At 32.6% G+C, this 25254-nt stretch overlaps 1 protein-coding gene across 1 annotated transcript in view; it reads left to right on the forward strand.

Annotated features, from left to right (window-relative positions):
- LOC118201465 (dual specificity protein phosphatase 19-like) overlaps positions 1-22998 on the forward strand; it is an 80110-nt gene extending 57112 nt beyond the window's left edge. The window contains exon 3 of the mRNA XM_085817603.1: positions 22748-22998. Coding sequence (XP_085673729.1) covers positions 22748-22953 — 206 coding nt within the window. The 3' untranslated portion in view covers positions 22954-22998. The remainder of the gene's footprint in view (positions 1-22747) is intronic.
- Positions 22999-25254: the final 2256 nt, after the last annotated feature.

Below are 25254 nucleotides of genomic sequence, written 5' to 3' on the forward strand. Positions count from 1 at the left end.
TTACATTTTTTGACTCAGTTTGGTTAATAAATTAAGGAAAAGCATGCGAGTGCACAAGTGCTCAACACTATAGCGCCCTTTTTATTGTTTACTTCAGATATTTTAAAACGATGCTCTCGATACGCTTTCAAAATGAAAGTAAACAATCATAAATTATTTTCTGAATGTGTTTCTAAAATTTCACAGCTAATTTAGTATCTCTCTCAACTGTTCAATTGTTAACCTCACCTGTTTTCCGGATCTACTCTGAGATCTCCTTGTTTAAAAAAAAAAAAAAAAAAAAAAAGTGCTGTTGGCGTCCCGTTCACTTCTGTGCACAAGAGAGCTTGTTTAGCATGATGCAGAAAGCAAGCATCAGTGGAGGGCTGATATCTACATTGATGAGCCCTGAATGACTGATTTTTGAAGTGATCTTGTCTGGAGAAAACCAGAAACAAACCTTTTTCTAACATCCGTCAAAAAGACCACTACGGCAATGGAGATTTGATGATCTGGGCAGGCGTCATAGCACTTCATGCCTTTAACAGAGGTTCTTTGATTGCTGCGAGATATAAGGAAGAGATCTTAGAGTCCTATGCTAAACGTTTCAGGAGTACAGATGGTCCACAATTCATTTTTATGGACAATGATCTCCGTCCACATAGGGTTCACCCTCCATAAGCTCATCTGCCGGATGGTTTTCTGGAAAGCGGAAATGCGGAAAAATTTCTTCAAGTTATATTTTGAGAGTTATATGACTGTTAGAGTGAAGCATACCGGTAGTCACCTCCTTTTATTATGACTGTTATATTACAGCGTACCGGTATTCGCCTCCTTTTATATTCGATCTCGCAATCTTTGTTTTAAACTAAACTGCGTCGAAGAACCACCACTGTCGTTTGGCTTGCTTTTTTTTTTTTTTTTTTTTTTGGGGGGGGGGTATAATATCAATTCGTGGTCAAACTAAATTTAATTAAAATCTGTATATCACCAAATGGGAAAATATTCTGAATTTTTAATACCAGTTTAGTTTAGTTAAAAAGAGGTTTTACGTCATAATAAATAATAAATGAAATTAAATATTGGATTAATTAAGTGTTGTTCTCAGATCTTCAGTTTTATTTTAAATTCCAGAAAAGTAATATTTATAGTCAATAACGTTCTGTTATAATTCCTTCTCCGGTGAGAGAAATATTTTCCATCCGCAGTTTGATATTTCTTTTTAAAAACTCTACCTAGTTTTTAAATGGTTTACATTCATATTTCTTATGTATAGTAAATATTCAACGTTTCGGCGCATCCCGTAAATGCGATACACCTTTCACCGACATTCCTGCTGTAAAATAGCGCTACTACATTCAATATTGAAAAACATTCACCAGTTTGATTCGTGTGTCTATTCATGAAGACGTGTCCATTCATACAGATGGGCTATTTTCAGTAATTCTTTTGTTAAAAATTTCATTAATATATCGTTTGTTTCTTTACTTTTATTTATTTAGAATGGCTTCGAAATGTTATAAAATGCTGATAAGGTGTAGAGACATTAGGTACTTTTTGAAAGTAGTAGAGATGAAAAATGAGCAATGCCCTCTCTGGAACTCGAACCGCGGACCTCTGGAAAACGCATCAAGTGTGCTGACCACTAAAGCACGAAGGCATGCTAAGAAGGCAGGAGAAATACCTTATAAAGGGAACAACTAATTGCTATAGCAAGAGGTGCAAATTAAATTCAAAAGAAACGATACAAGTTTCTCGTCTGGTTGTTGCTTGGAAAATTAAACAACAGAACACTGCAAAAAGACTGATGAAAATTGCTGCCAAATGTAATGACGAAACATTCTATGGAAGAAGGCGAAAATATTGATGGTCCAATGACCAACAGTTTTGAATCTTTGTTGAGAACGGTTGAAAATCTCGCTTTCGAATAATCCACTAATCAAGTTTTCAGAAAATGGGTTCGAACCGAAATTATTCAAAATAGGCGATTAAAAAAATAAGCGCTGTTCTTAATAACACTTTTTCAAACTTTTTAATTTAAATGCTTTACATAAAAATGCATTTAATTGTCTTGCCTCGCCAGGTATGTGCTGAAAATCTATCTGTACAAAAATTCTTTAGTATTCATTATGTCTGTCCAGTTTGTAATATACCTGGTGATAACGCCACTTTACGCTGCGTTTTTTATTTTTTCATTCATGCTTCTCGGAGAAAGATTCGCCATGTTTCGTTGTATAGGTAAGAAGGAAACATGAATTTTACTACAGAAATAATAATATAAATGGTGATTTCTATAGAAAGACCACTGTGCTCTCTATCATGGAAATCTTCAGTGAAACGATCTACATTTGAGCCACTATCGGTAATGCTAATATGTACTGAAAATGAAAAATACAATAACTATCGGAAATAATGTAATTATAGTTGAAAAGATATCAAGGAAACGAATTAGTTGATCCTGATTTCATGTTCCGTATTTAATTTTTTAACAATAAGATGCTTCTGTACACTTAAAAATAAAACGCTGTAAATCATTTTCTTTCAGTCCAAGGCTTTTGGAAGCATAATTAAAAGCAATAATCTCATTAAAGAAATTATACAATGAGTTGCAGTATGTACTCCTCCTCACTGTGTAATTTCTTTTGCATCTGAAGTCTAAATCATAGAATTGGAATGATTAATTAAATGAGCGTAATCAAAAAGCAATACTTTTGCTTTATTATTATCAAAATCAAATAATTATATGAAATTATTCTAGCTGGACCCAATGAAATTACACTACCTACCTTCATTAAGATCATTATAAACAGAGGGTGTTTATGCAATTTTAGAATGAATTCAGGGCCGTTTAATTAATGTGTAAAATGTAAAGCGTATTTTTTAAATGTTCGAGCTCATAACCTTTTTTCTGGACTACAAGTCAGCATAGCGATTTCCATGATAGAAGAGCTTTTCCTAAAATTTCCCCATTTCTATTTCTTTTTCACTACTTTCCAGCGTCCATCAATCGTGGGGAGTTTGCGCTTAGAAATACCAACAGACTAAAGGCACAATAGACCATAGATGAAATGTCAGAGGACTTAGAAGGAATGTGTTGAAAAGGTATGTGTGCAATAACTGTATGAATCTTCATTTTAACAGAGAGGGAACTGGTACATTTCGAAGTATGATCTCTTGCTTTGACGAAGTTTCACTCTTTGTCACTGGGATAAAAGAAATGGAATTTCTTCTGTAAATATCGGACACAAAACTTTCTCTTCATAATACGTTGAGTTGATTTTAACATCTTTCTCACTCATCTTATTTTTGATTTTCCATTCTAAGAGAATCCGACAATCATAAACCCTTTACTGAAACTGTCTTTGCATTGATAAAACTAGGTTTATGTATATTTTCTCTTAATTTTCAGTAATAAATAAACTTTTTGGTTGCAGTCATTTAGGTTGATTCATTAAGGGTCACAAAATATTTCCTGCTAAATAGTTTCCGTACAGGGTTCTGCAAATTGTTCTGCGTTGACCTCGGTAAAAGCTAGTTAACATTAAGGTTTTAGCCTTTTTAAGTCATAAATATTGGTTTAGTACTTTATTATTGTTACAAATGTATTTAAAGACTGTAAACTGATTTTTTGCGTCGGTGATTTTCCTGTTGTTACCAATGTTTTAACTTTAGAAACGTTATAAAGACTATATACCTTTTTCGGGTATTTGTGGGGAGACGTCTTTCCATATAGCAGTAATGCCTGACAGTTTTTTCGCTTTCGGATTAATAATGTTGCTTATTTTGCCCTTAAAAATTTTAATACCACGCATTTCAAAACTTTTTGAATTATGAAACAGGAATATGTTTCTTCGGAAAGCTCAAATACTTATCACTTAATCCATAATTTGTTTACCTGCGACATTTGAAAGAAGCATTAATTTAATTATGAAACAGGAATATGTTTCTTCGGAAAGCTCAAATACTTATCACTTAATCCATAACTTGTTTACCTGCGACATTTTGAAAGAAGCATTAATTTAAAAGCAGCAGATGATATTTTTCATTTAAAATAGTAAGGTGTTGCCAGAAATTTTTATTCCATAGTATCTTTCTTTTAAATTCTTTATCGAAATCATTCTAAAAATTTGTAATGAATTCCGAATACATGTTTCGTTCTTCTGAGTCATTTGAGACTCAAAACCGCTTTTTAGTACCGAACCTTCACTTTAAAACAAATTTCTAATAGTTCTCAAAGGTTCAGAGCTTTTCTCTACATGCATTCGTACTCAAATGAGAACAATAAGTGTATACAAATGCTAAAATTAGTAAAAAAAACCTAAAAAAGGCAAAAATAAATTAATTACACAAACTAAATTAAATCAAAAAGAAAAGTTCTGAATCAAGAATTAATGAAACAATTTTTTAATTCAAATTCGATTTTTTTTTTTTACGTCTCATTTGAGGTCGAATGCATGTGGGAAAAAGATCTGAACATTTAAGAACTATTTGAAATTTATTTTAAAGTGAAGGTTTGGTACTAAAAAGCGGTTTTGAGTCTCAAATGACTCAGAGGAGCGAAATATGTATTCGGAATTCATTAATAAACTTGGTTTAAGGCTTCAAAACACTTTTTCCTTGACAAGTTCTATTTGAAGCGTTAAACAAAGGAGATTAATAAAAAAATTATTTTGTTTTGTTACTTGTAATGTTCTGTAATTAAAAGAAATTCTTCTCTTTTCTCATTTTAATTTTCATTTAAAGATTCCGTTTTTTGAAAGTTTTATTAATTTGCGTTTATTCAGTTTGGTAACTTTTACCCGGAGAAGAAAGGTTAAACCTTCATATTGCAGGAACAGAATTTTATTCATTTTCGCTCTGACCTTTACTTTTTGATTCATATGTATATATCTTTTTTTACTATAGCTATTTTATATAAGAGACTAATACTGTAATTGTATAAATTATTTAATTATTTTTAATTTGATAACTAGTACATTAGGGTTGGTTAAGGCTTTAGTTATGAATGATGAATAAAATTAAAAGTCAGTGAAATTAAGAGTTTTAGTGAACCCTGCCTTAGTATTATTTTTAAACCTTCTTCCTCTATTTCAGAGTTGCCCAAACCCCATGTGGAACAAGCGACGAAGCAAACGGTTGATAATTAAGCGGTCTTGGTTAATAATGCATAGAAATTCACCATACATAGTCCAAATTGTTTGCGATAGGAAAGCAGATTGTCATATTAATACGGAAACTATCTGGAGAGCCATAAATCAGGGTGAAGTTATTCAATTAAGCAATTACTGAAAAATATATTACAAAATGTTCTTTCGAAAGCGATTATGAATAGCATGATTTTGTTAATAATACACTTTACGTTTTTATAATCTTCGCTTCTTGAAATAATTTTCCCTTTAGAGGGGCCATCAATTTTCGTTGTTTAAAGACCGATATCTTTGTCATTTTTCATTCTACACACTCGTCTCTAGAGAATTATTTTGTTTCTTACCATGTAAAATCTCGTGATATTGTTAAATCCTGGTGTTTTTTCGAGACACAATGACTTGATTGTGTTGATATATAAAGAGCATCCTGGATAACAATGAGAATACTACATTAGCTACGTATGAGGCAATGAAAATGGACAATTTTTTCAGGTTACCATGGTAATCGCAATTTATTTCCTTCAAAATAACAGCGTTAATTTATTTGATCTGTTTATAAAAATGTCATCTGATTTAGCGAAAGTTATAAAGAACGCAGTTTTCGTTTCTATGATTGTAACGCAAAAAAAGTAAAACTGCTACGTTTAAACGTTCTAAAAATTATCAACTATTAAAAGCAACGAATCAGTAATGTATCGAGTTTAAAAATATTATGAAGAGCAAAGACATGTTGATGGTTGACATCGATCAAAACTTTTTCTCTAGAAACGGGCTAGAGGGAGAATGCCATAAAACTTATTAAGTGAAAATTCTAAACACGATATGTTTCCGTCAAGTTTCTCGAAAAATGATAATACGAAAATCAACTCATCGAATTAAATACAGTTCAATATCTCTATAATTAAATAATGGAGAATCTGCATGTAAGAATGTATGCAATAAGATGACTTAGACAAAGTTGCAACGGATTGGGGATGGTCTTTGCATTATAACTTGGAGAGACTTTACTGCGTAGTTAGAAAAATGACACTCGAAGGAGAGACTTGCTGACATATGTGGCCGAATTGAACATAATTTTTATTACTGGACGCGAACTAATTATCGAAAACATATTTTTCATCATAAACGATCATGGGCCAATACACATTCCACAATTTTATATAGTGTGTAACATTTTAGATAACGGCGTAGTTAGCAGCACGACAAAGCAAAGAGAGTGTGTGTGTATTTAATTATGGCAAAGCACACTAGGGCTATCTGCCTAAGAGGAGGGATGCCTTCGTGGTGGACATTTTAAGGGAAACTGGCTAGTATACACGTTACACATGGGGAAAACCATAAAGCAAAGAGAGAGAAGTACCATCTTCGGTGCAGGAGAGCTGAAGCTAAAGTGCGCAGTTATTCAATATGGAGGATCACCAAGAGAAGGTTTTGGTTTAAGTTAGAAAGATTTCAATTGTCAAAATTTTGAGTTCAAGTTCCGAATTAACTACGTCATCAGCGTTACGCAAGCCATGCAAGATTATGTATTGATCTAGAAATGATGCAGTCTAGAAAAGTTATTACGATTTTTAGAATAGAGAAGGGGAATTAAGGATTGTTGCTAATTTAAATTATAATTTTGATTTACATATTTTTTATCTTATTTCCCCCTTCAAAGAAGAAAAGGGCTTGGCGACGGAAGAGCATTTCTAGCAAAAGCATTAGAGCAGTAGCAAAGAACTATAATGCACCATGTACAGTCAGTACGAGAAAGCAAACGAAGGGCTTCAGAGACATAGCCTTGAGGTTTCGCTATGCCCTGTCGTTTGGTTTCCATACTGTTTCATATCTAGATATGTAAAAAGGTATCAAAAATATAATTTCAAAATCAGAATACATAAAAACATGTAAAAATGCAATTTAGAAGTATGAAAACAAAAAGATATGGATGAAAAGTTGAAACTGAAAGTGTATTTAATTATGGCAAAGCACACTAGGGCTATCTGCCTAAGAGGAGGGATGCCTTCGTGGAGGACTTTTCTTGAAAAGATTACAAAACTTCTCGTTTTCAAGATTTACTTCTTGTTTGAGATGTATAAAGCTTCAGAAAAGATATCTTGATTATTATCTCAAATTTTCTAACACTTTACAGTCTTCTGTAAAAACGCAACGTTTAGAACAAAAATAGAGTTTCATATTGTAGAGCAATGGAATAATTGGTATAATTGTGAAGCAATGGAATAACTGATAAATATAAAAACCAAAATACAATAATAACAAACTTTGCTAAAAATAGGCAGGTTCACTACAATGCAAATCAGCATAATAAACTCTTGATGACTGTGGGATGCTCAAATACAATTACATGTAAAAACCTCCGTTCCTTAAAAAAGGTGATTAGCCTTTTTTAAGGAACGGAGAAAGGAACGGAGAAAGAATTAAAAGGTGATATTCTAGTGTTAGGATATTGAAATTCTTTGTGCATTACCCAATCATCAGGTTTAAAATTTATTAAATTATATGACAAATCGAAGTTAAAAGTTTCAATTTAATCTTATGGCTATAAAAATTCGCTTGCATTATACACTTGATATTAAGAAAAGGCTAAATACAGAAAAATTTAAATTCAAGGGAGAGAAATAACTTGTATGCTCAAGTTACGTCAAAGGAATTTTATTGGTATATCAACATTACCCTACAATATTAAAACTTCTAATAATAATAAAAATTAAATGTGTATTGTGTGTAAGTATTGTAGCAATTTGTGCTGAAACTATCGCCAGACGAATGTGACTGGCGAAAATTACTCAGTTCTCTAACTATCGCAACTCTCTGAGAAGACAAAAAGGGTGAGATAGGAAAGGGAGCTAGACTGGGAAAAGTCAAATTCGGGAATAAGATTGTCTTAATTAGGATTTAAGGTCTTGATCCGGTTAAAAAGTCATAAACGGGTTGAAATATTAAGAAAATTTAATACTTAATTTGGAAAATAAAATTTACTTAATTTGAATAGCCACAGGTACTTTACTATTTCTAACAGCTAATTTCAATTTACTTGCTGGATTAAAATGTCTGAGTCTGGTAGAATGGACAATTTCTGATTTCTTTTTAGTAAAGGGGATTTGGTTTATTTATTTCAAAGGTAACTTCAGAATATTGTTTTAAAATTTCATAAAGATCCTAAAAAGGAGGTGAAAGTTTTCTAGTGTTAGGATATTGAAATTCTTTGTGCATTACCCAATCATCAGGTTTAAAATTTATTTGCTTTAAAATGCGTGCCATACCTATTTGTATGATAAACGTCAGACCTTAAAAGGAATTAAATGAAAATCCTAAACACAATATTTTCCCTATTCAAGTTACTCGAAAACTGATTAGACCAAAATCAACTCTTCATCGAATTAAGGAGAGTTTAATATCTGATTAAATAACTGAGAATATGTATGTATGTATGTACACTGCTCAAAAAAAAAAAAAAAAAAAAAAAAAAAAAAAAAAAAAAAAAAAAATGGGACAGTGCTATATCTCCCGTTCTACTAGGCCGATTGACAAAATTCAAACTACGTTTTTCATGTCTCGAAAGCGCGACTTAGGATATATATTAGATTTATATATAGTACTATTCTAACATAGGTATTTTGACACAAAATCGGACTTTTTCTGAAATAACATACCAATATTTTTACATATTTCGATTCTACGACTCAAATTATGCCAGAATACCAAGTTTTGTAAAAATCGTACGAATAGTTTTTAAAACATTAGCTCTCAAAATTTTAGCTCCTCAATGTTAATTGAATTTGGCAAATATTTATGAATATCTCTTTTTTTATTAAACCTTTTTGATTTTTTCTCTCACGTTTCGAAATTTTGGTTCATTCCAAATAAAATTTACCCATTTTTTGCGTTTTATTTTTTAAATTTCTATTTTAAAATAATTTCTATAGATTTTTCGAAAAAAATTTTGAATTATAACCTATAAAATTTTTACCATCATCTTAAAGTAGGTGTATTTTTAAGCATATCTTCAAAAAATTAGACTTTTTTATTCAAAATTTTCTAAGATATACACGAATTTACATAATTTCGCGTTTTGAAATTTGGCACCTTTTTTTCGAGCGATAATAACGCCAAATGTGGTCTATGGATTTTTGTTACACTAAATTGCCACAGCTATTTTTAACCTTAAACATCAAGTAAAATTTTACGGAGAATTAATTATATGACATTTTTTCCCTCAATGATGCGTAATAAATATTTATTAATACTATATGAAAGGCTATTTTTTTAAATTATAGATGATATTATTCAAATTTTTAACTATTTTTTTTTTAAATTTCTCTCGTATCTTTTCTTTTTTTAAAAATTTAAGAGTAAGTTTTTGAAAGAGTAAATTTTTACCTTCGGCGTTTTATCGTCTGCTACTTTACTTCGTTTAAATCGAATTGTCTAAAACTGAGAATTTTCGTTTGATATTTATTTGAATTTTATGACATTAACTGCATAATTTATTTCTAAACAAACTGTTGCTTTTGAAGTGGCTGAAAGAGCGGCTGATACTATTATCCATATTTTTAAAGCACAATATATTTTTATAGAAACATAATATTTAGAATAATCATTTTTTTATAAAAGTCAAATTATGATATAAACATACAAGCCTCTAGAGACTGAATTAATGGAAGTTCAATGGTTATGTAGAAATGATCTGCAGCTACTTAATGGCTGGATAAGTCAGCAGATTCTGTGGACAAGTAAGAATAATTATATAAACGACACCAACATTCTGGATTCAATAAACAACGAGGATACGATGTTTACTAAATGAATTTAAGAAGTTTTAAAACATAAAACATCAACTCATTTTTTTTCCTAAAATGTATTTTTGAGCGTAGCGTATTTTCATTATATCCTTAAAGTTCTAATTTAGAATGTAATTGTCAAGAACTGAATCCTAATCATCAGTAATATAATAAGTAATTATTACGGTTATTAATAAATCCTTCTTATAAAGAAATTGCAAATATTTCAAAAAACTTTCTGTCTGAATGCAAACATTTTTCTATGCAAATATTTTTAATTTTATATTAATCAAGATTGCACACCATATTACTTATTTCCACTTCAATTCTTACCGTCAGTTCTAGTAGAATTTACAAATCAATTATATTTAATTAAGGATTGGATTAGATTATTTAATTATGGCAAAGCACACGAGGGCTATCTGCCTAAAGGGAGGGATGCCTTCGTGGAGGACTTTCTAAGGGAAACTGGCTCGTATACACGTTACACATGGGGAAAACCACGAAACCGCCTATGCGGCCAGCCCGTTCGCGGGATTCGAAACTCGAACTGAACTACCAGTGCTCAGCGTCTTTACCGCTCGGCCGTTGGTGGGCTATTTAATTAAGGAATGACCATCTAAGTTAAGAAACAGCGTACCGTAACAACATTTCAATTATTGGTTCCGTATCTTTCATGTTACTCCCGATTGGCTAGCTACATGATTTTTAATGAGTATTCGGATTTTACTAGTAACTTCACTTGGAAATCGCGCTTAAACTAGATTAGTTGGTTATTTGAACATAGAAAGAACATGGGAGCTATTTGATTAAGATGCTTTCATAGAGAATTTTTGTAAAGAGAACCTAAAAAACTACGAAAACCAACCATGCAGCCTGGGTTAGACTGAGCAGCAAACAATTAGTATTTAACAATCTTTTCTTTTTCAAATGCTAGGCAACTGATGATGCTCCAATTAAATCTCCAATATAATATTTTATTTGTAAATATTTAAAATATTGTTGTATTCTTTGACACAAAAAGCAGAGTTTAAGTTTTGTTAACTCGTTAGTAAACTACCAAGCCGTAGTGCAAATGAATATTCAATTTCTTTGGCAATAATTGTATTCACTTAATATTCTTAAAATATGAGCTAAAGAAGGAACGTTCTCAGAAGATTAAAGAAGTGTTTAAATCCAGTGATATTAGGTTTGTCTTAGAAGCTCAGGATCAAAACGATTCTGCAATTGCCCGAGTAGTTGACTTGTAAATGGATGTGAATTAAGCAGATGACTTTTAATCTTACGTTATTCAGCCAGATAACGTATTCCAAATGTTTTGTATTGCATGACAATGCATCTTTTCATTATTCAATAACCAGTCGGAGAACCGCTTGTGTTCGGAAAATAAGTATGTATATTCAATCGTCCTGCATGTTCTTCAAATTTGTCTTCTTGTGATTTTTTTTCTTTCTCAAAAGTTAAAGTTGCCTCTCAAAGGAAAGTTTTTTGACATTGAAGAGACAAAATTAAAATGACATCTACTTTTAAAGGCATGTCAAAAACAGATCTCTACAAACCTTCTCTTCCATTACATGCTGTGCAGTCAGACAAAAAGTTACATCAGCCTAAATTCTATAATCTATTTTTATTACACTCTGATTACTTTATTAACATACAGTGAATATATACTAAATCTTTTACTTTAGCTTAAGTAATTCGGAATTTTTGACGGAATTGTTATCGGAACTAGGACTTAGAAGATAAGTCAAATTAAATATTTCGATAACCCAGTAAATTGAGCTTCGAAATTTCAATATTTTATTTTCGGAGGGAGGGGAAATGTTTTCAGTTTTGGTCCATTATACTAACTATATTTGCTTCGATTTTTTATTTTTCCATAAAAGCGAAAATTTTACGCATGGTATACATATAATGCATAGCTTCAAATTAAAATTTAATAATATACAGAGTGGTTATAATTAAAGTTCCACATTGAAACGGTCATAAAAGGAAAACTACTGGATCAAATGTTATCAAACTTGGAAATCGTGTAAAGGAGGTCATGGGAATTTATTTTCCGCGAAAAAAAGAAAGTTCGAAACCTCACCACCAGGGGGGGAAATGGCGCTGTATGCAATATTGTTAAACGAAATATGGGTCGGAATCTAACTTAACCTTTTGTTAAACGGGTTTAATATGTTGTATACCCTTAAGAAACTTTGAAGTAGGCAAATTACCATTTAAAGACGTTAAATTCGATAAATGTCGAGTGCGCCATTCCTGTAAGTGAGAATTTCGTCCGTGAAAACCACGAATTAGCGATTAGAAAATGTGAGATCGCAAATCACTCTCACAAGTGCGTACAATCTGGAAATCGTTTTCTTACAGATCGCTAATTTGTAATTTTTTAAGCCTGAATTCGGTACTAAAACATGAAGATACTGATTCAAAACGCTTTTAATCGATTTGGGCCAAAGAAATCTCTCATGTTATGTATCTAGTTCCATTGCATTCTCCTACTGCATTCGATTGCATAACAGTCATTTCACACCTTTACTGTTGAATGACAGCTAGTTTTATAACTGAACCATTTTTTTCTGAAGAGCAGTCGACAGCTGGACCACTGCGATTGCAGCTCACTTAGAGCCAATATTAAAATATTTCGTGATACATGAACTGCAGTAACGTGGCATTTTAGATACTACGACTTTTATGCAGGGCTGGGCACCACCTCAAGAGCATCGCATAGTCACTTAGGCAACATTTCACGAATGAACGTCTTATAGGCCAACACTTCCCCTCTTCCCACCAGACCTCAACCTCTGTGACTTTTGTCTATGAGGTTATCTCAAAAGCACTGTTTATGGTGATAATCTAAACAATTTGGCAGAAATGAAAAATGTGATACACTGATAACATTCCTCCTGATATGCTATGTGTAACGTGTATACGAGCCAGTTTCCCTTAAAAAGTCCTCCACGAAGGCATCCCTCCCTTAAGGCAGATAGCCCTCGAGTCCTTTGCCGTAATCTAATAAACCAAACCAAAACCAAACCTGATATGCTAAGAGCTGCTGTTGAGAATGCAGTAACATGATTTAACTTGCTTTCGGAAAATGCTGAACGCTACATTGAACATGCTTTGTAACACGTTTCGGAAAATATTAAACACATTTTAAACAGATGTTTTCGTGTCTTATTTCATTTAACAATATTGTATACAGCGCCATTTTTTCCCTGATGGTGAGTTTTTGAACTCTTTTTTTTTTTCCTCCGAAAATAAATTCTCATAACCTCCTTTACACGATTCCCAAGTTTGATAACATTTGGTCTGGTAGTTTTCCTTTTATGACCATTTCAAAGTGTAACTTTAATAATAACCACCATGTAAAATAAGCTTTAAAAGTCTGACAGTTTGGTTCAAGTCCCAACTTTAAAAAATATATATATAAATATAAATTTTTATATTAATTCTCTTAGAAAGCATGTTTTAAGAAGCTAATTTTTCTCTCGCGTTATAGATTGTATAAAAAAACATGATCTTTAATATGATTTAGATTGTTTCAGCCGATATAAGAATCGGGTTACTCTGTGGTACAGAATAAACCCTGCTGGACTGTTTTATTTCTTTGTCATTTAGCAAAAATCTTTTAATTAAAATATTTATCCTTTGGACTTCGCTTTAAACTTTATTTATAGCTAAAATGACTAGAAAATGAAAAGCTGTCTTTAGCTGAAACGCAATTCATATAATTGATATTTTAAAAAATTGACAAGAATGCAAAATGTATGGAAGTCTAGCAGTCGAAAAATCTTAATTTTCTTGTGTGAGCACTGAAAATAACTGTAGAAGGAAAGAAGAAAATCAGGGAAAAAGTAAGCAAAAATTTGCAGGGAAATTTGGCTGTCAGACGTACCAAGATGTTCAAAAAGTTGGACGCTTTCGAATATACTTTCAGGATACTTCAAAGAATTTAGGTGTTCAAAGAGAAAACACTTGGACGAGTACACCAGCAAATACCATCAATTGAGCTTGTGTTAACAGAAAAGACAAAACGATATCATTGCAGATTAAAGCGAAGAGCGACTGGTTTTAAACTATATGGTTGTGTAAATTACGTTATAAAACATCATATCGTATCATAAATGGTGAATCCCATGATTTCCTCAGTCGAATTATTTGAAGATTCAGGAGTTTATCCAGTGATGTATGTGGATGTCACTTAAAGGTGTTTTTTTCCCCTTCCTGATGAAACAGCGGCCGAGCGGTAAAGTCGCTGAACACTGGTAGTTCGGTCCGAGGTTCGAATCCCGCGAACGGGGTGGCTGGATGGGCGTTTTCGTGGTTTTCCCCATGTGTAACGTGTATGCGAGCCAGTTTCCCTTAGAAAGTCCTCCAGGAAGGCATCCCTCCCCTTAGGCAGATAGCCGTAGTGTGCTTTGTCATAATAAAATAAACCAAAACCTTTTGATGAAACCAGTCTTTCCTTTCATCTCATAGCTTCAAAATGTTTAGCCTCTAAAGACTGATAAAGGCTCTGACGAAATACTTCGTGAAGAACTTTCTAAGGGAAACCAGCTGTCATACGCGGTACACATGAGAAAATCCACGAAAACGTCCATGCAACCAGCCCGTTTACCGGGGTTCGAAACCCGGAGTGAACTACCAGTGTTCAGCAACTTTACCGCTCGGCCGTTTGTGGGCCTTTATGAAATGGAAGGCAATAACTTTATTTAAAATGATTGTCAGAAATACCAAAATGTTTCGAAAAGTTGGATACTTTTCAATATACTTTCAGAATGCTTAAAGAAACAGAGAAGAAAAATAAATTTTTTCGTAAAATTTAGTATTCGTATTTTTTTAAATTTAAAACTTTTCAATCTTATGATATTTGATTCTTGCGATTTCAAAAATAAAATATTTGACTAAAATATGAATAACATTTTAAGAAACCAAATGTAGGATAAAATTGTGTAAAGCAATGGGCACAATGATAAAACTGTTTAAAGCAGTGTATGCAAGTCATCCTAAGTTAAAATATCGGTTATACATCTCTCTTATTTATATATACACTCACGTTTGTGAAAATTGCAACACCAAGAAGGAATCGTCATAATTGAATGCAATTTAATACACAGTTGAGTGGTAGTGGTACAAATAAATGATTAAATGTTCAAAGCAAACAAACAAGAACAAGAGATCAGAATCAGTATTTTGTGTGGCCACCACGCGCCGCAATAAGTGCTGCTACACGACGTGGCATGGAGTCAAACAAAGTTTGAATGTCTGACTGAGGAAGAGCATTCCATATCGTTTGTACGCGTACTCAAAGTTCGTCTGCAGACGCAACAGGACGAGGATCACGAGCAAGACGCCGACCAATGACATCCCACACATGTTCAATTGGCGACATATCCGGGGAACACGCAGGCCAAGGAAGAAGCTGTACCTGCTGCGCTGCAAAGAAGGATTTAACAATCCGAGCAGTATGAGGGCGGGCATTGTCCTGTTGAAATACAGCGCCTGGCAAGCTTTGAAGGAAGGGAACAGCTTCGGGCTGTAGAACTTCACGGATATACCGGTTGCTGTTCAGATTGCCCACAATTCGTAGCAATTGAGATCGTCTATGATATGCTATGCCGCCCCAGACCATAACTCCGGGTGTTCGTCCACTGTGGCGTTCGATAATGCACTCCGGAAGGTGGCGTTCACCGGCATAGCGTCTGACACGAATGCGGCCATCATGGTACCACAAATTAAAGCGGGATTCATCAGAAAACACGACATGCTGCCAATCAGCACGCCAGTCTCTATGCTGATTGGCCCATTGTAGCCGCAGGCGGCGATGGTCGTGCGTTAGGGGGATCCTGTATAAAGGAGTCCGTGCGCGCAGTCCACACTGCAGCAGACGTCTACGAATTGATGAAGCACACAATGAAACACCTGTAGCTATTGACCACAGTGCTGCCAATTGTCTAGAGGAAGCTGTACGGTCCGTCCGCGCCATGCGGACCAGGTGTCTATCATCGCGAGCTGACGTCACATTTCGGGGTCCACTCCCGGATTTTCGAGTTGTCCGACACTCGTCCGTCCACTGCTTCCAAACGCGCATCACTGTGCTGCTGTTACGCTGCACACGAGAGGCTACTGCACGATACGACAATCCAGCTTCACGAAGGCCGATGATTCTCCCTCGTTCAAACTCTGTAAGTTGTTCAAATCTCGCTCTCTTTCGTCGACGAGGCATAAGTACAGATTGAGTTAACGTTTACCACTAGCAGATAACCACCGATAACCATAAACGCCTCGCTACAGCCGTCTATTTATTCGGATCCATCAGCCGTTCAGAGGGCGCTGCTCAGCATACGCATGCGCTACGGATTTGCAATTCTAATCATTTGCATATCATGCGCTACTTTGCACTTCCTGAAAATTTCAGCTCACTCGCGTAAGTCCTTCATGGTGTTGCAATTTTCACAAACGTGAGTGTATTTTTTCTGAACGGAACATTGAAAGGCGTGTAAAACTGTGCTTTACTGTATTTTTTCTTTTAATATAGTATGCAGTTTTCAAACGCATCGTAGTCTGGGTTACAAAGTATTCTTCCGAAAAAAACGCAGTTCAAATAAATAAAATCAAATTCTGGAAAATTGATATTAATAAATATATTTAAAATGCTCAGTTCGAAGGAATGAATAGAAAATTTTAAAACAATTATCTAAAGAGACAATGCAACACAAACAATTAAAATAAAAGTATAAAAATTTAAAAATGACCTAAAATAATAGCTATGACGAAAAATATATATAAAGAAAACTATTTGAAAAAAAAAAAAAAAAAAAAAAAAAAAAAACGCTGCATTTTTATTTACGCAGTTCGAATAGGTAAATAGAAATTTTTAAAACAGTTATTCGAAAAAAAAAAAAAAAAAAAAACGTGCAACTTAAACAATTAAAATGAAATTCGAAAAAGAAAAAATTACTTAAAATAATAAGTTATAATTAAAAATATAATATAAAGAATATTATTTGGAAAAAAAGGAACGATGGTGACTTTTTTTCCTAAGGAAACTAGGTTGCCATATATTAAGAAGTTCGCCAAGTGAAGTATTCTTGGCGCAAACTGACAAAAAAGTGCCAACATAAATTTGTGAATTTCTCCGTAAATTTCGCTCCAAATTTTACAAAATTTCATATTTAGGCGTAATTTGAGTCGTAGAATCGAAATATGTAAAGAAATTGGTATGTTATTTCAGAAAAAGTCCGATTTTGTGTCAAAATACCTATGTTAGAATAGTGCTATATATAAATCTAATATATATCCTAAGTCGCGCTTTCGAGACATGAAGAACGCAATTTGAATTTTGTCAATCGGCCGAGTAGATCGGGAGATATAGGACTGTCCCATTTTTTTTTTTTTTTTTTTTTTTTTGAGCAGTCTACGTGCGTGTGTGTGTATGTTTGTTATTTTCATTGCGCAAAAAGAGCGGCAATTAGAACCTCCGGATTTTTAATACACATAATCGTCCACCCGACCTTGATTTTCTAATCTGTTTTTATTTATTTTATCTTTTGCGAGAGCGTACTGAAATTTTGATTAACAAACTTGGCGAAAGAAAAAAAGTGTGTTGACACTCGGCAAAGCGTGCTTAACATTTAATCAGCAAACTCGGACATTTAACAGAAATGTTTTACTCTTGCCAGAATAAAATATTTTTATCTGCTGCACATCAGTGTGTTGCCATTCGGAAAAGCGTAAGCTATTTATTTTTTTTTCCGAATTTGATCTCTCTGTTACTACTTAAAACTCTGAGCGATTTAAAACAAAGCTTTAGCTGTCTCATTAGATGTCCTGTTAGTAATAAATCAGATGTTTAATTAGAAATATTACATATTTTAATGAAATGGTATTATCCGGACTTATTAAAATCATTATATACTTTTTCTTTTTTATGATAAGTCTTTCAGAAGGTCGGCCGCTCGAACGACAGGTTTTCAAAGAAATAATATAGCGAATATTAAAAAAAATAAATAAAACAAAGTGCGTGGCAACACCTAACACTCTATCGGGAATAAAGAATGATATGCTTAAGGAAGATATGCTGTTTTTAGATATTTTGTGATTTTGTTCTTGAATTTTATGTGATTTAAGAGCGAAAAAGAAAAGAAATCTTTTCAGGCGATGTTAAAATCGGAATTCTTACAGATTTTCATTTTTTTCGGTTATTATTTTTTTGAACTGAAAGTTTCAAATGTTAATTACAGTTATAAATGTTTACAATAAAAGAAGGAAAATGAAGAGTCGCATAACACGAGAGTTCACGTAAGTCGAGTTAACGTAAGTCCAGGCATTATTACTATATAATAACACGATCTGCTAATAGCGTTTGCATTTTTCAGAGACACTTTTATTTTACGCTTTTGGGATATGCTAATAATTTTTCCATCGTTCCGCACAGTAAACAAACTTACTATTTTTTCTGACGATGGATGTAATCCTTGGCCTGCTGAATCAATCGTCGGTTAACCAAGAAATTATATGTATGTTAGATATTAAATTTTTTTTTGTTCGAGTGAAATGGTACGTACGTCTCACGTTAAAAGCAAATAATAATAATAATAATAATAATAAAAGTAGAAAAATCTTGTTTGTGAACTTTATTGAATAAAAATGCCTTTTTTCCGATCAGTTAAATGTATTAAAAAATTTAGTTTTTATATGAGAAATTACTCCCTGTATTAAGAATATTTACAAGTTTTTTTTCCACCCTCACAAAAAATGGTATTAAAGTATATCCATTAATCATTTTTTTTTTTATCCGAGAATTTTAGTCCCAGACTCTTAATCAGTTCCAAAATCTATGAGATACAAATAATTTAAATTTACAGGTCACTGAAATTTCTTCGAAAACTTTTCCCGAAATTTTAACGATACGAAAACATTTTATCAATTAAAAATTAAGTGTGTTATAAACTTATTAAAAAAAGGCTGTACTGCAGCAGCAGCAACACTCATCTTATTATAAATTGAGTCTATCGCCTATTTCTATTGTAAACAAGAATAAAACTGCAGAAGAAAATGTTGCCTGGAAAAAATGTGATTGTCAAACAACTTGCGGAAGATCGTCTGATGATGGATCGCCTCTTTAAGCATAATTGAATGATATCATCTGACAGCAACAAGGCATGCTGGGGGAAAAAAGAAAATGTATCGCCAAAAACAATTGCTTCGTACTCTTCTTCCTCTTAAAGCAATATTGGAATTGTTTATTACGCAAAAAAGTACATCTTTTACACTAGGGAAATTAACCAATAGATCAGTTGCTTGCTTACTAGTCATAGAAAAGGAGATTATTTTAGAAGAGGTAATCAAACTGCGATATTAAATCCTAAGCTATGATCTGGACTTAATCTTCTGCTAGAATTACATTAGGTACGTCAGATAACATAATCATCGAATGAAAGTCTGGAAGAACATTTTAATTTTTGCCATACTAATAAAAAGGCAAACCTATCTGGCTAGGTTTAATAGTCAGATGGAAATTTCTTTTTATTATTATAAGCTTTTATTTAGTTCACTTCTAGTGTTTGTCGCTATGGTCGGAAGTTTCTTATCGATTTCTAAAACCTTCTTCCTGATAAACTATCGAGTTGAAATTTTGTACATACACAGTTTGTGGATGAAAATGCATAAATGAGTTTGCAAACGAGTTTATTAAAATAAAACGAGTAATATGCAACAAAACGAGTTTATTGAAATTCTATTTAGATTTTTAGCCCAAAGACGCTTTATCCCAGAAGGGTTATTAGTTTTGAAACTGAATTTTGCGTCGAATCACTATAAAATGCTGTATCAACTTTCAAATTGTTGCCATCAAATATTATCGCCTTGTATTACATTTAAAGAACATGGGCATCTGGAAGCCCGAATTAAGAATTTGGGATTTGTTTTATTGTCTATTTCATATTTTATGAAACTTGAACGAATGTTTGATTAAAACTCAACAATTGCAAAGCAAGCAATGGCAACACAATGGAATAAAACACTTTTATTTCCGGCGCGTGAGACTGTTTATTGGAAATTCTAAAGATATGCTGTGTCTCAAAGCGTTATCCCAAATACTCTCGGAATGTGTATATGTCTGTAAGTGAAAGAAATGCTTTCAGGTTTTATTTTATTATTTATATTTATATTAAAATAGTTAAAATTCCATTACTGATTTGAAAGATATTTTATTTGTATTCCTTTGTTTAAAATTGTGTAAACCGTTTTTCGAACATATCTTCGTTTAACGAACAAAATAAAAAAAATATGAATTTTACTATTTGCAACATCGGATAAGGCGGAAAAAGAATCTTCTAAGTGAAGTGTATAAGATATATGAAAATAATATCTGATATTTTTTTTGGACAAAATCTTTGGATGTTTTCGGTCATTTGAAGCAAACAACCGTTTGAAGTAAAAACGTCTTTATTGAATTTTGAAAAGTGATTTTTTCGTTTTTGTAATTTGATCAATAACGTGCCATTGAGACTAAAAAAATAATTAAAAAAAATTTGAAATACACTCTTTTGCAAGAAAAATCGAAGCAACAAGAAGGACTTTTGCGATCGTGACAAAATTTGGTATGCAGGGACATCTTGATCGAACATGCAAATGTTTTAAGGCAAATGAACAGGAATTGAGATCATAGCGCGCATTTCTATTGCGCAATTCGCAAAGTATAAAACCAGTAACAGAGGCGGAAAATTTATGTTTTTTTGTTGCTAACATTGTAATTCCGTAAAGAAGCAACTAAAGATGCCATTACGACGATATCGAAGACCATACAGACAATTAAACGACTTCGAACGTGATCGCATTGTAGGGTTGCGTGAAGCTGGGTGTCATACCGAGCAATAGGCCGCCATTTGCAGCGTACAGACACTGCTGTGCAAAGACGTTGGCAGCAATGGTTACTACAAGGAAATTGCCGACGAAATGAAGGCTCTGGAAGGCCAAAGAGCACAAATGCGAGGCAAGATAGGATGATTGTTCGCCAGGACCGAATCGCTTCAACGGTATCATTGTCGACTATTCAGCACACTACAGCTACATCTGTACCTCCCGTGGTACCATCCATCATCTCACGGCGCTTGTCTGAGGCGGGTTTATGATCACAGAGGCCTTTAAGACATTTGCCTTTGACTCCACAACATCGGCGGAGTCGTCTGGAGTGGTGCCATCAGACTGGCATCATATAGTGTTCAGCAATGAATCCCGCTTCACTCTTAAAGCAGATGACCACCGTGTTCGTATCTAGAGAGAACGGAGCCTGGTATGATGGTGAGGGGCGCTATTTCTGATGATAGCAGGTCATCTTTAGTCATCCTCCGTACATCTTTAAAAGCTCAACGATATGTTGATACCATGCTGCGGCCTGTTGCATTACCCTTAATGGTACGTCATCCTGGGGTCAATTAAGCATGTATATGTCTGTAAGTGACATATTAATAGCAGACAGATTAAATATGAAAGAATAATACATTTTTCCGGATGGCAACAGACTTGAATAAAAACTGAAACAACGCAAAATCGTGTTTCGGGACTAAAAGCATTTTTGGGCTAAAAATTAAAAAAAGTTTTTATAAAATAAGCTTTTGCTTAAAACTCATAAAGCCATTAATGAACTAAAAGCAGAAAAAATATTAATCATATAGTTAATAGTAGCAAGAATTAAATAACTATCTTTATAAAAGTTTATCTACAGTTTTATATCACGAATAATAAAAGCGTGAGCCCCTAGCAAAACCTAATAAACAAATTGCATTGTCAAATGTATAAGACATTAGTTTTAAACATTTATCAAGAGTTTCCTACACAATTTTATTATTCGTGGTATAAAATTCCTGATGAATTTCGTAAAGAGAATAATTTAATCTCTTGAATCCATTAAATCATTTTCTACTTTTAGTTCATTATTTAATTTAGAGTTTTAAATAAAAGCTAATTTCGCAAAAACATTTTTTTTATTATTATTTAGTTTTTAATATGACAAGCTGCTTGCCTTACTGACCATCAAAAATGGTTAATATAAAAAGGGAAAAATATGTAATGGTAATTAATGAATTCAGTTACTTCTATTTCAAGAGTCCTAATAGTAAATAAAAATTAGAGGTGAAAATTGTTGAGTTAAAAAAATATATATAATGTTTATTGCTTTTAAATCGCTTTGTAATAAATAAAAGGGATATTAAATTTGAAAGAAAAATAAACATCTTAAGCTTTGCCAAATGGTAATATACTGGAGAGGGAAAGGTTAAAAAATATTTTATTTCTGTCAGTGGTTTACATTCCTCGTATCGTCTATATTATACTTCTGAGGGCAATGTCACCAGAAATGTAAAAATTAAGTTTTTAAGTTTTCCTACATTTATGTCTCACTTTTAGCAGTTTCATGCCGTGTTGTGTTTACCGCTCATTCAGATTTATTTGTTTTTCTTTGATGTTTTAGGGATGTTTATTTTTTTATTATATATTAATACATAAATTTTTGGAAATACATTAAATTCTGAAAATGTTAAATTTTCATTTAACATTTAAATACGCAAATATCCAAACATCTAATCGCTGTTTCTACAATGCCACTGGAAATCACATTTGTAGTACTATTTAATGCTTGAAGCTCATGTTTTGGAAGTATTGAAAAACTGAATATCTTAAAAGTTATAGTAAATATTCTCTTTTATTGAAAAAGCAAGCTAGAATATTTTTATAGTGAAATTTTTGCTGATAAGATTTTATCGATTACGAACAATGCTTTATTTGACAACGTTGATGTCAATGTTTTGTTTGACATCTTTCATTACATTGCAGATCAGATTGTTGGACATAATACTTTGAGCTCTTTTGATGACTGGAAAGAATCACTGGAAAGAAGCCGGATTTTGGATAGGTGTCATGGCAACCTGGAATCTTATTTCTATTTTATTTCTTGTTCGTTCAGGTGTCGGTTTCCACAGGGCCGTCTTAAGGAATTCGGCGCCCATGGGCTACTAAAAATAATGCGCCCTTCTTCCTAAGAAAATACACAGAATGGCAAATGGGAGTCGGAAAAGTTATACAAAACAAAAGTGTCAGAACTAGAAAAAAACTATTTATTACTTTTATAATAAACTGTTATCTTTTATTGTAACTTTTCTTTAAAGTCACTTATTTAAAAGATGGGTATAAATGTTTACCCAGATTTGAGGGGATTATCTCAATAATGACAGTTCCGATCAGTTTTTAGTCTAATCCTTAGAACTTGATCGGAACTATTATATGATTCTCCATCAGTGCATAACATAAACAAAAATAAAATTTAATTAAATAAAAAACCATTTAAGAACAAAAACACACCCTAATCTAAACAAATGTAACTTATATATTTACTTTCCTAGCTTTTTCTTTGACAAACTGATCAATAATATCACTAGTATTTAAATTTTCAAATAAATCTCTTTCAATAGACAAAATACTTAAATCATTGAGTTTACTCTGTCCCAAAGAAGATCGTAAGTAATTTTTTATTCTTTTGATTGCTGAAAATGATCTTTCGCCACTGCAGTTTGTTGTGGCGATACTTAAAAATATGCGAAGTGCTGTGGTTACATTTGGAAATGTAGATTCAATTTTTAACTCGATTATTGTCTTTAAACTTAGTTCTGTGATAGATATATTTTCGGTATTTTCCAATAAATTCACATGTTTAAAATGTAGGCATTCTTCAATAAAGTTGTTTTCTAAATCATTCTGATATATTTCGCACAACTTTGCAGCATTATTTCTAATTATGTCTTCATTTATATTTTTTAAATTAACTAGAAACCCAAATGTTGAATAAATGTCAACATATGCACATTTTCTCTTTTGTACTTCTGCTAGAATTTTATCAATAATAGCATAATATGTTTTTATGCGGAATTCGTCATTTGCATCAAGTTGCACTTCTTCCGACGTATTTTCGTCGAACTGTCTTTTTCTTTTCCGTAACCGTTTGTATTCATAACAGCCAAATAATTTTATACCTTCTGATTTGTAAAGGTTAAACGAATCTATATTTCGTTTCGATGGTACAAATTTTTCTAAAGAAGCATATAATGAAACAATGCATTCAATTGTAATATCAACTTTTTGAAGCGATATATTAGTTTTATCGATGGTTTCCAATATTTCACTCCAAAATGCTATCATAATAGCAGTTTCCAATGAGTTGAACTCATTTAACAACCCCTGGGCTTCAACTTTTGTTGCAGGCTTTTGAAAATTATCTTCGTAAAGTTTAGTTAAAGCATTTTTAAAATTTTCATAGCCCGAAACCACTACTTTCACTGAATCAGCTCTTGCTGACCAACGAGTGTCGCTTAATTTTTTGGGAACTTTATTTTTTGCTGTTAACGTATTTTTTAAAATTTCCCATCTTGATGTTGATGCGGCAAAGAAATTGTATAAGTTTTGTAGAAACAAAAACAATTTAGTTGCTTGTATGCAGCATTCAGCTGCCGATTGTCCAATTAAATTTAAAGAATGTGCCGCACAGGGCACGTAAATGGCAAGATTATTTCTAGAATTAATGCGTGCTTGGAGGCCGTTATATATACCCGACATATTAGAGGCATTATCATAAGATTGTCCTCTACAATCTTCCAAACTAATATCTAAATCAGATAATAGCTTTAAAATACAGTCTTGCATTTCTGAGCTCTTATGGCCAGTATTCTCCAAAAATTTTAAAAACTTTCAACGGGTGTTCCATTTTTATTGACATATCTTACAACAATGGTTAATTGATCCATATGGGAAATATCGGGCGTCGAATCTACTATAATAGAGTAATATTTTGCCTCTTTTAGTTCCGTGATAATAAAACATCTAACATTTCTGCCCAATACTTTTAGAAACTCATCACAAATATTTGCAGGTAAATAAGAAATATTCCCAGTACCTTTATTTGCAAAATTAAATATATGTTGTTGCAAAATAGGATCAAATTTTGCTAAAAGTTCTAAGCACCCTAAATAATTCCCATTATGTTTATCACCAATAGTTTGATTTTCTCCCCTAAAAGCCAAACCCCTTGAACTTAAAAATTTTATGACTTCGATGATACGTTCTAAAATATTTTCCCAGTAATTCGTATTTTTTTCCATTGATATAATAGAATAATTTTTGAAATATTCCCATTTTTCTGTAGATCTGTTCACAATTATACGGGTGTTTTCTTTATAAAGGGCTGAATTTTCATGGTCCGAAATTTTTTCACTGTGTTTCCAATCGTTAAAACCTGCACTAAATGGATTATTGGCACTACCAAACAGTTTGCAAGGGATGCAATATACTTT

Source organism: Stegodyphus dumicola, chromosome 1 (genome assembly GCF_044657685.1).
Source record: "Stegodyphus dumicola isolate Sdum_Otavi_A_Nest chromosome 1, ASM4465768v1".
NCBI classification, from domain to species: Eukaryota; Metazoa; Arthropoda; class Arachnida; order Araneae; family Eresidae; genus Stegodyphus; species Stegodyphus dumicola.